This window comes from Pelobates fuscus, chromosome 5 (assembly GCF_036172605.1).
Source record: "Pelobates fuscus isolate aPelFus1 chromosome 5, aPelFus1.pri, whole genome shotgun sequence".
Lineage (NCBI taxonomy): Eukaryota > Metazoa > Chordata > Amphibia > Anura > Pelobatidae > Pelobates > Pelobates fuscus.
The window spans coordinates 193,691,435-193,703,474 of record NC_086321.1 but is presented as its reverse complement, the minus strand read 5'-3'; the positions used below and the strand labels follow the sequence as shown (position 1 = coordinate 193,703,474).

The 12,040-nt window shown below is 42.7% G+C and overlaps 1 protein-coding gene across 1 annotated transcript in view; it reads right to left on the bottom strand.

Annotated features, from left to right (window-relative positions):
• Positions 1–312: 312 nt before the first annotated feature.
• The window catches only part of PSME1 (proteasome activator subunit 1), a 29,961-nt gene continuing 18,233 nt past the window's right edge, over positions 313–12,040 (bottom strand). The window contains exons 5-11 of the mRNA XM_063454903.1: positions 8,661–8,715; positions 7,643–7,740; positions 7,406–7,474; positions 4,786–4,853; positions 2,160–2,214; positions 1,984–2,070; positions 313–500 (exon numbers count right to left, since the gene is read on the bottom strand). Of these exons, the coding sequence (XP_063310973.1) occupies positions 420–500; positions 1,984–2,070; positions 2,160–2,214; positions 4,786–4,853; positions 7,406–7,474; positions 7,643–7,740; positions 8,661–8,715 (513 nt within the window). The 3' untranslated portion in view covers positions 313–419. The remainder of the gene's footprint in view (positions 501–1,983; positions 2,071–2,159; positions 2,215–4,785; positions 4,854–7,405; positions 7,475–7,642; positions 7,741–8,660; positions 8,716–12,040) is intronic.

Genomic DNA, 12,040 nt, shown 5'->3' with positions numbered 1-12,040 from the left:
TCCAGAGAAACTGCAATGTTACATTGCAGCACTGTATGCTTCCAGTGGCTGTCTACCAGACAGCCACTAGAGGGCTTCCTGGATGGAAACAGACCTTTGGTCTGGTATCTGATGCTGGATGTCCTCATTGAAGTCATACCGAGCATTATTTAAGTTCAACTTCCTACTTTTTCATAACAGAATGCTTTGACTCGTGCAAGTTCAAGATATTGATTTAGCTTTCACAACAATTTAAAACCTTTTCCAAATATACCCCTATATAAACTGCTCAAACACTTTGCCTATTAAAACTAATTAACATTCTACACACACTTTTGGGATTCAACATTTTATTACAGTATAGACAGCAGATATTCATTTCATGAAACAGTAACTGTAAAAATCAAATAAAATATATTCCAGATGGGGGTAAAATATGTTCAGTAGATGAGTCGTTTGGCATCTCCCCGAGGTCTCTTTATCTTGGCATAATTCTTGGTAATTATATCATACAGGGTAGCCTAAAACAGAGAAAAATGGATAATCTTACAGAAATGCATCTCCTTTCTCATGCTAGTATTATGTATGTTCTGATTAGTTCATTGATTGAACAAAAGGGGGACATGAACTCTACATTCACCTTTCCAGCTCTGCCTTACAGAAGGAGCAATCAATAAGTGCCCTACAAAAATATGCGAGTCTAGCAACCCTAACTACATTAATACAGCATACAGAAAACCGTAGCAGACATAAGGACACACATTATACTTGGTCTGTATTAGTGGGAGACAATTTTACATATTTTAAAAACAGACAGTTAGCTACAGTGGTATTGAGTGGGCAGAAGTTTGAGCAATGAGCACTGTACACTTTGACACCAAATGCCTCGTAGTCGCTTTCAATCTCAATACCCCTGACTCACAATTCATCATCAATCTCAAGAATATTGCTTTTAGAGACATTTGAGGAAAACAGGAAATATTAGAAAAACAAAGCAAGTACAGCAGTACCAATTTTGGCTATTATGTGCAGGCAGCTGGGTTAAAAGAACCAATATAGGATGTGTTCTGGGTGAAATGGACCTGTAGACAAGTCATGCAATGTAAAACATTACTGTTTTGTAGGTACTGTTAATGTTTACATTGCAGAGCTAAACTATTTTTTTATCTGTGCTTCTTTAACCCCTTTGTGACCAGACCACTTTTCTATTTTCTTACCGTTTGGGACCAGGGCTGTTTTTACATTTCTGCGCTGTTTGTGTTTAGCACCCATGCTAAATAGTTTCAAAATTGTATCCTGAGTTTAGAAATGCCCAATGTTAACATGTTCTTAGCTTTTTTTGGAAAGTTATAAGGGTATGAGTACAAGTAGCTATTTCCAAACCATTTCTTGTTCAAAATTAGTGCAAGATACATTGTAACACTGATATCTGTCAGGAATCCCTGAATAACCCTTGACGTACGTGTGTGTGTTATATATTAAATTTGTGGTATTTTGACTCTTTTCATGCAACCATTTTACCACCAATCTATGCCAACTTTAAAAAAAAAAAATAATTGGTGATTTTGTTTGACACACATAGCAATTTAACAATACATCGTTTTTTTGTCGGATGTACCTCATACATCCGCGGTTAAGAGGTTAAGATAAGTTGATTGGAGAAGTGTGGCAGTTTGCCGAGCATATGCTCGTCATCCATATTGCTTCTCTATGAGAAGCCTTGGATTGGAAGACGTCAACATGCTTACAGACAAAGAAGGTAGCGGCTGCACAACAGTGTCTCACTGCTAGAAACAAGGTGAGTACCAAATATTACTTCTACATTTTAAAAATACAAAAGATGCGTTTTCCATATCTGAAGTGCCAACGGTTGCCTACCCCTAACTAGACTATAGCTAGGCTAGCCATCCTGGAGTTATTGGAGAACTCCACAGCAATAAGGCATTGCATCAGCAATAGCTGGAGAGCACCTTATGGATGGCTCTCTCTTCCGGCAGTACTCACATAGAAGTTCCTTATCTCCAAAGCTGTAATGCGTAGCTCAGAATACTGGGCTTCATCCAACTGGTGAACAAGAGCACGGTAATCTCCCTGGGAAAGAGGGGGAAGCACTTTAGTCAAGGTTCATATCAAATTTAGGAATTTAGATGGTGTTATGAAGTAAAAAATATATCTCTTACCACATGAGGAGTTTTTGCTGCCTTGGCCACTGCATCACCTCGATCAGAAAGATACCTATATAAAAAAAAAAATATATGATTAATATAATTGAAATATCTGCACTGCCATAACATTCAGAATTAGTGAGGCCTGCATACACATATTAAATTAGTAAGCTTGATGAACTGCTAGCTTGACAAAGGGTCTTAACAATTTTCATCACCACCATTTACCTTAATCTCGATCACTAATGCTTTTACCTATTAATCAACCAGTCTTCACAAGCGTCGCTAAACATAACTTATTTCACTAATGCTTTACCCAAATCCTAATTTCTGACTGTTAATCTTTTTTTTGTTAATCTTTTTCTATTGTGGTGTAAGCAGTATTTCACAGGTTATGCAATAACATTACAATACTTTTAATCTTAACCATAAAATAGCGTTTACATATTTTATGACTCCCATTAACATCAGTCAGGTTGAAATGGCTACACTGAAACAGGACAGTTGTAGAAACCTATAAAAAATGAATCTCTGTTCCCTTAGAACAGGGTTGTCCAAACTTTTCTCAAAGAGGGCCAGATTTGATGAAGTGAACATGCGTGAAGGCGACCATTTGCCTGACATTCTTTGAACCATTAAAATGAAATGCAAATGAACTATTTTATGCAAAATTTATTGCAAGCGGCATACTTTTGATTTCATCTCTTTATTCTGTCTCTTCATTTTGTCCCTTTTCGCTTTTATTCTGTCCCTTCATTCTGTCACTCCTCGCTTTTATTCTGTCCCTTCATTCTGTCACTCCTCGCTTTTATTCTGTCCCTTCATTCTGTCACTCCTCGCTTTTATTCTGTCCCTTCATTCTGTCACTCCTCGCTTTTATTCTGTCCCTTCATTCTGTCACTCCTCGCTTTTATTCTGTCCCTTCATTCTGTCACTCCTCGCTTTTATTCTGTCCCTTCATTCTGTCACTCCTCGCTTTTATTCTGTCCCTTCATTCTGTCACTCCTCGCTTTTATTCTGTCCCTTCATTCTGTCACTCCTCGCTTTTATTCTGTCCCTTCATTCTGTCACTCCTCGCTTTTATTCTGTCCCTTCATTCTGTCACTCCTCGCTTTTATTCTGTCCCTCCTCGCTTTTATTCTGTCCCTCCTCGCTTTTATTCTGTCCCTCCTCTCTTTTATTCTGTCCCTCCTCTCTTTTATTCTGTCCCTCCTCTCTTTTATTCTGTCCCTCCTCTCTTTTATTCTGTCCCTCCTCTCTTTTATTCTGTCCCTCCTCTCTTTTATTCTGTCCCTCCTCTCTTTTATTCTGTCCCTCCTCTCTTTTATTCTGTCCCTCCTCTCTTTTATTCTGTCCCTCCTCTCTTTTATTCTGTCCCTCCTCTTTTATTCTGTCCCTCCTCTTTTATTCTGTCCCTCCTCTTTTATTCTGTCCCTCCTCTCTTTTATTCTGTCCCTCCTCTTTTATTCTGTCCCTCCTCTTTTATTCTGTCCCTCCTCTTTTATTCTGTCCCTCCTCTTTTATTCTGTCCCTCCTCTTTTATTCTGTCCCTCCTCTTTTATTCTGTCCCTCCTCTTTTATTCTGTCCCTCCTCTTTTATTCTGTCCCTTCATTCTGCCCCTCCTCGCTTTTATTCTCCCCCTCCTCGCTTTTATTCTGCCCCTCCTCGCTTTTATTCTGCCCCTCCTCGCTTTTATTCTGCCCCTCCTCGCTTTTATTCTGCCCCTCCTCGCTTTTATTCTGCCCCTCCTTGCTTTTATTCTGCCCCTCCTCGCTTTTATTCTGCCCCTTCATTCGCTGCCCCTTCATTCGCTGCCCCTTCATTCGCTGCCCCTTCATTCGCTGCCCCTTCATTCGCTGCCCCTTCATTCGCTGCCCCTTCATTCGCTGCCTCCAGAGAGAAGGAACCAAATCTCGCTACGTCAATGTCCAAGTGATCGCGAGAATTCAGACTGAGGACGAGCAGTGACTGCACGTCCGTCTGTGTTCTCGCGATCTCTTGGCCCCCAGTGAATCTCCGCGTGCCGCTCAGGACCGCAACGTTCAAAGATCCAGGGATCCTGAGCAGCGCTCGGGGATTCATGTGGGCCACAACAGATAGGATTAGCCAAATAACCTGTGTGGCTGTATTAAACCGGAACGCGGGCCGGACTTTGGACATGACTGCCTTATTACATAGTTACATAGCTGAAAAGAGACTTGCGTCCATCAAGTTCAGCCTTCCTCACATATGTTTTTTTGATGTTGATCCAAAAGAAGGCAAAAAAAAAAAAAAAAAACAGTTTGAAGCACAATTTTGCAACAAGCTAGGAAAATAATTCCTTCTTGACCCCAGAATGGCAGTCAGATTTATCCTTGGATCAAGTAGTTATTACCCTACATTGAAAGATTATATCCTTGAATATTCTGTCTTTGCAAGTATGCATCTAGTAGCTGTTTGAACATCTGTATGGACTCTGATAAAACCACTTCTTCAGGCAGAGAATTCCACATCCTGATTGTTCTTGCAGTAAAAAAAAAAAAAACCTTTCCTTTGCCTTGGTCGAAATCGTCTTTCTTCCAGTCTAAACACATGGCCTCGTGTCCTATGTAAAAGAAAGAAAGAGCCAGACGAGGCTGCTGCCTTAGAGATTAGACTTACTTTGCTATCTGAGTTTGGGAAGCATCTAACTTGGTTCTCAGGCTTGTCATCAGTTCAAACACCTTTTCCTGGAAATAAAAATGAATCAGACAAAATAATATAAAACAGCACTTTGAATATCGTCTTTAAAATAGCTCCAGTCTCCAACAACAGCTATCATGAACACATGAACAATATCATCGTAAAAGGAGTAACGAGGGGGCGGGGCCTAACCGCTGAAGCGAGAAGACGCTGACCTGTGCAGCTCCTGCTTCACACAGAGATTTAAATCGGTTTTCACCCATTAAAAAGCGACCCAATCGGCTCAAATAGGCCACCAGGCAACAGGTGACATGGAGAGGCACAGGATGGTGCCACACAAGCAACCTTTACAGGGCAACTTACCTGCTCCTCCTGCGCGGCCTACTCGCATGATCGGCGCGAGGGAGGCGGCCGCTCCCCCGCTGACATCCACGGCGGACAGACCGAAACAAGGCCCACGTTCCCCCCCTTTGGACCGGTGGGGGTCATCCCGGTCCGGCCTCGGGAGTCCCGGGCGCAACCTGGCGAAATCGCTTTGGCAATCGCGGGACCTGAACCAAGCAGTAGTACCGCACACAAAATGGCGGCGACAGTGTGCTTAACCAGCACTCGAAGCGAGCAGATAGAGGCAGAGGACCGGCTGAACAAAGCCTTTCAAACCTTCTGGGACAAGCTGGAAGCTCTTCTATTCCCAACAACCCCAGAGAAAGGGCCTGACACCTTGCCGCGCACTCCCACAAGCTTACCCAAACAGAAGACTACGCATAAAACTTTACCACTGGGCTGCACTGAAAAATGGCGGGAACTCACCAAGAGGCAGGGGACTAAAGATACGTCTGGCGGCAAAAGGAGCAAGCAGGCAGACCCCTGGAACCCGAAAGCACCAATGCCGAGGCGCACTAGCCCACTCACCCATCACTCTGGAACTCCCAGGCACCGGCTGAAGGTACGAGTGGCTGCAGCGAGATCCCCCCATAACCGACCACAAGGGAAAGCGATACTGCGACCGAGCAGACGGCAACTGAGGGGGCGCCCCACGCGCCATGCACCGCTCTGATCCAGCCCGTGCCTGTCAGACAGCAACAGCCACGGCGGGACCACTCTGGGTCTCAAACCCTCATTAAGGTATCAGGGGGAAACATGGGGGAACAGAGAGGCCCACCCTGCCAAGCCCTTACAAGCTGGGAAAGTCAGCAGCACCCCCCTGGGGCACGGGACTATGCTTCTTACATCCGGGACGGCATAGGTTAAGCAGGGCCAGAGGAACTTAACGGCCATACCCTAACCTGTTCGGGAGATTTGGGGAATGGCAAACCAGCTACACACTAGAGACGCTATCCTGCCTCTTATATTCCGATGTATATCGCTTTTTCTTTTGTTATGTCTTTTTTTTTTTTTTTTTTTTTTAAGGAAGCAGATTTGTGTTTAATTTTATTCATGCTACCAAAAGGGGTGCTAGCGTGTACTCAACGCCCCTCACCCAACGTTACCCAGCCTATACATACTCGCACTGAGAGATAAGACACCACATATATAGATCACATATAATTAGGCTGTATCCCCTCCTTATACCTATCTGCCCACCGCGGACCAAAACCGCTTATCACTACTGAGCACTTGTCTCCGTCCTCCCTGACTACTTAACTCGTTGACTCTCACCTGTTAACGCAACTGTTAATGACTTAGTTATCTTTTTATTTATTTTTTATTATTATTATTATTTTTTTTAATTTTTTTTAAGCGCTAGGTACGCATACACCCACCGTTCCCTCTGCTAACTACATATCTAGTTAAACCAATCACTGGGCTCCTAAGGCCTATATATCACGCTACAACCAAGATACACACGCATCACCTGAAGAGCAACTAGTTCTGTTCTATACATGTTTAGCCTAGCAAGTTATATTACAAACACGATGTCTAATCGTATGATGTTTTACAATAACTATAAAAATGTGCCTGCATAACGTATGCCATGACTTGTACTACCTATGTTTACCGATTTTACTGGATGTCGCTGTTGTGGCGCATACCGGCTACCTGTTTAATCTGTGCACACCCAAAATAAAGAATTTAAAAAAAAAAAAGGAGTAACGAGCTGTTACAGATTGTTTATACAATCATGCACTGCATATTACAGAACAAGCTGTATTGTGTATTTCCAGATTGGCTGGTGAACGTCATCTGTTCATAAATATGAATTTACAGAACATATTTCGGAACAATACATACACCCCATTAGTCCAGATTTATAAATGAAAATAAAAGCCACTTTTGCATATACTAACTGGTACCTATCCCAACAGGTTAGGGGAATGTAACCAATGGTTATATGCTGTGCCATATATTTATCCAAACTCTATTACTCTTCTCAAATCATATCAGATTATTCCATAAGATCCATAGCTTTTTGTATCATGCTTATAGGCATAAGGGGCAAGACACAATACTTTCACATTTATAGACCAACTTGACAATATGTATAACTGTGTTGAACCTACATTTATTATCTTGTGCGTAATATACTCACATTCCTTCAAGGAAAAACAGCTGACAATTAAATAATATGAAACAAATATCAGTGATCGGTGATCGTTACCTGAACAGCAACACCGAAGTTATTCCCATCTTCAATCTGAGGAATCTGAAGCTGCAGCCAAAGGGAGACCTAACAGAGACAGAAAGCACAAATACATTAGTACTATAAGTCATTCTGTGCTCATCATTTAATATTCCTATGAACCTCTATCTCAGTGAGCCGATCAATATTATTCTTCCTCTCGTATTACTCCATTATGTTCTACTCCTCTCTGTCCCAAACGTGTTGCTCTCTTACCACATTCAGGTTTTCTTTTGCATCTTTGATTTCACTTCTGATTTTCTTCTGCAGGCTAGCAATTTTCTCGTTGCAGGCAATGGGACCACAGGGGGGACCTGCACACAAAACAAATTAGAAAAATACTTTTCCTGTCCAGAAAAACAGTCAGCTCCTGCAATGTTTTCTCCCGGACTGCTTACAATTAAACTTTAGATTACTATCCTGTAACCCCCCCCATTTTGAAACTAAAAGTGTGAAAATCAATTAAATGCATCCTTATTCCAGCTCCGACAGTCTCCACATTGTAGCTCTCTAATTCTCCTCCTAGGAAGTCATCATTACTGAATGAGATGTTTCTCATACAGAAGCATTGGCACAAAACATTCAGCAATGCTTCTCATAGAGAAGCATAGAAACCAATATTTAAGTACATTTCAAAGCGAATTAAAACGCTCCTAGATGTCTGCTTGACAGTGGGGAGGTGTCACTAAGGGGAAATTTTGGTAGTTTTTTTAGAAACTGTGGTAGATCTTTACTGCTGGGCAAAGCATAGCAGTCGTCTTTTAGGCTGCCAACAAGGATCATTTAAATGTCAGGTGTACAAATCCAGGAGTGTTGACAGTTTTTCTTTCAGGGAAAAAAAAAAAAATCTCAATAAATAATTTTTCCTGAAAAGTCTGCTCCACCATCAACTATCTTGCACATGATGTAATGACATTGTATATATGAATATTCTTTTTTGTGTAGCATTAAAGCTGCTATGTCAGTTCGTAGTATTTCATAAATATAAAATCGAAATAAACACCCATATATTGACTGTGTTGGAACTGAATTTAAATAAATTGGCAACACAATCAAAATATATCATGAGATAATGCAGTTACTACGTTGTGTTAGGGCAATACCAGGCTTGACAAACAGTGTAGCTACCACCACCAACCTTTGTCATTTTGCTGGCAATGGCTGTTGCAAATAAGTATCTTCTCAAGAGAGAGATGGTACTATGCAAATAGAAGAAAATGGGAAAATGCTTTACCTTTGTCCTCTTCGTCCTCTTTCTTTTTCCCGTCTTTTTCGCCTTTTTCTTTTTTCTACAGAATAAATAAAAGCAACATATTGGTACATGGGTTAGAAGGGGATAATCATTGATCCGCAGGTTCTTTACTGATGTGAAAGAAAGAAGTCTTTCCTTATGTCTAAAACAATAAATGAATAACATAGAAAATGTTTATCATAATATTTACCATTTAAGTATTATATTTAATTGTTCCCTTGAAATTATTATAAGTTTCTGTATTTCATCCTGAAACATATATTACTAGTAATTAAGGAATAATAATTCTAAAAATGTAGCTATGTTGGTCAGAGTTATACCAACACATCAGCCCCCACGGTCAGAGTGTGCACAAATGGGGTCTACACTGACACATTCCCGATCAGAAATGGAACCAGGCAGGGTTGCCCCCTTTCACCGATGCTCTTCATCCTGGCCCTCGAACCATTATTACAGGCAGTTAGGGACAACCCAGATATTACGGGGGTAGTGGCAGGGGCAGACCATCACAAAGTTGCAGCATATGCTGATGATATGCTCTTCTTTATCACCAATCCAGAAATTTCTCTCCCAAACATCATGGCAGAGTTTAAGAGATACGGCCAAATCACAAACCTAAAGATCAACTACGCCAAATCCTCTATCCTCAACATTAGCACCCTCCAAGGGAGGGCGGATCAGATCAGACAAAGCTTCCCCTTTCAATGGCAGGACACCGCTATTAAATACCTGGGAGTGAGGCTTACGGCCAACCTGACCAAACTATCCCACACTTTGTCCCAATGTTAGGGGTTATACGGAAGAACACCCCACTTTTCATGGCTCGGTAGGGTGGCCATCACCAAAATGAACATCCTCCCACGGGTACTCTATTTGTTTCAGACATTACCAATTCCACTCCCCACCGCCTTTTTCACGTCAATCCCAACCCTCCTAATTAAGTTAATCTGGAAGGGCACTAAACCCAGACTCAAATACTCATAACTTACACTCCCCAAAACAGCAGGGGGTCTGGCCGTCCCAGATCTTCAAACCAAAGGCCAGCGAAGCACATCACGCAGGCAGACCACTCTCCACCCTCCTGTGGCTTGATCCTGCTGTAGGCAGGCGACTGGTCTCCCAACAACCATTTATTATAGCCACTATGTCTACATGGTACTCACAAGCGAGGAAACTACGTCTGTCCTCCTTCCCGTCCCGACTATTGCCCTTGGTGTACAACCCTAGCTTTGAGCCGGGGATAAGACCAAATCCGAGACATTACTGCCACTTGGAAAATTCTGCCCCTGCATACACTCACAGGCACACCCACCCACACCTTCATGACTGACTTTAGATACACTCAAATTAAGAACTGTGTCACCGCGATACCACAACGCCCTGATGTCTATAGAGACCCCACACCATTTGAACAACTATGTCAGGAACCGGACCCCATGCCCCATAGAGTCTCCTGCTTATATTCGATGATACAACAGCGGCAGGGACTCCCCCCACCCCCTTTCATGTCCAAATGGGAAACGGCCATCGGGGAAACACTCACTGAGAACCAATGGCATAAGATATGCAATCTGGTGCACCATTGCGCAATAGCCAGTAAAACCTATGAAACAGCCTATATGGTTCTCACTCAATGGTACTTGACACCGGAACGCCTGCAGAGAATGCACATGGATACCGATGGCCTTTGCTGGAGGTGCAGGGGGAGGTGGGATCCTTCTTGCACATTTGGTGGGAATTCCCGATCATAGTACCGTTCTGGGAAAAAATAGCCTCCATAGTGGCCCGTTCACAGATAACATGCCACTCTTCCGGCCAGCCCACTATCTTCTACACCACACAACATCCCTTACGTCCCACTACAAACACTCCCTGACCATTCGCATCCTTAATGTTGCAAAGCATATAATACCCTTGTACTGGAAAAAGGACACAGCCCCACCGCTGACCCTTTGGTATACCAAAATGGAAGAGCTGTGGGTTATGGAGGAGCTGTGGTATGCAGCCCAAGACTGAGCACAGACACACAAGGACATATGGGCACCCTGGCTGGTGTATGTGGTCACAGAGGAGTTCCGGACCAGTCATCTGGGGAGGGGGGCGGTTGGGGGGCCCGGGGAGCAGCACCAAGGCGCACCCTCCTGCCTTACACGTGAGGCATACGCCCAACCAGGAGCTGAGCGGCTGGGGTCACACCGTTTTACCCTACAGGATGCAATCGTGTGCAATACCTGATATTGAAACGCGGTTACACGCACTGGCAATATATATGTATTGGGACCCCTGTGTCCCTTCTTGAAATTTTACAGGTCCTACGAGCCCTCAGCTTTGTTTCCCTAACTGACAATAAAAACAAACACCCTTAAGTGAATGGGAAGTTAAAAACAACCTTAGAAAATGTGACTGAGACCCGCAAGTTTAGTTGGTTATAATGTAATTATGTGCATTGTACGACAGTTAAATATCATACCAACACATCAGTGGAACGTATGCACAGAATCCAATGGAGTGAGTTCTCCAAATGTATTACTTTGCCCTAGAGATGCTGTAGTTTACCTTCATTAAAGGGATTCTATAGGGTTAGGAATTCAGATCTGTATACTTAACACTATACTGCACTTTGCTACCTCCCCCTCATGCCCCCCACCCCACCGGCACATAAAGGGTTTAAAAAACAAAACAAAACAAAAAACGAGTAAACCTACCACATGCCCATTAGGCCCTCTTCATAGGAAATCATTGCCTTAATACTTAACTATGGGGTTTTACGGACACTGGATGACACTGACGTCATTTAACAGAGCCAAACTCTGTTAGAATCCAGGAAGCGCCTCTAGTGGCTGTCTGATAGGCAGTCGCTAGAGGCAGTCTTAGACCTGCAAAGTAATCATTGCAGTTTCTCAAAAACTACAATGTTCTACATTGCAGGATTAAAGTGGCCAGGGACACTGCACCCAGACCACTTCAATGAGGTGAATGGTCCGAGTGACTTTAAATATGGTACATAGAGAGCTGTGCATTTAACTGAACTTAGTAAAAATGTAACGTTATCAAGAAGCTATACTAAGCTGAAAACGTGCATTTCCTATGAAGTCAGTGGGGTACCCTGCTCACTTCTAGTAAGGTATTGAAACTAGCACTGCGTTGTATATTTGCAGAGTTGCAGCACAGAACTTTGAACTCATTTGCTAAAAGCAGCCAATGTTATGTAGTTAATCACTGTGTGGTTATTCACGTTAGTGAACAACTTAGTGTGCATTCACAACAAGTCTCATTTTAGTGAATAACCCTCACAGTGTTTTTGCTATGGGACATTCAGTCAGATCTTTTCTATGTGCAGGGATGTCTACGTGTGGTGCACT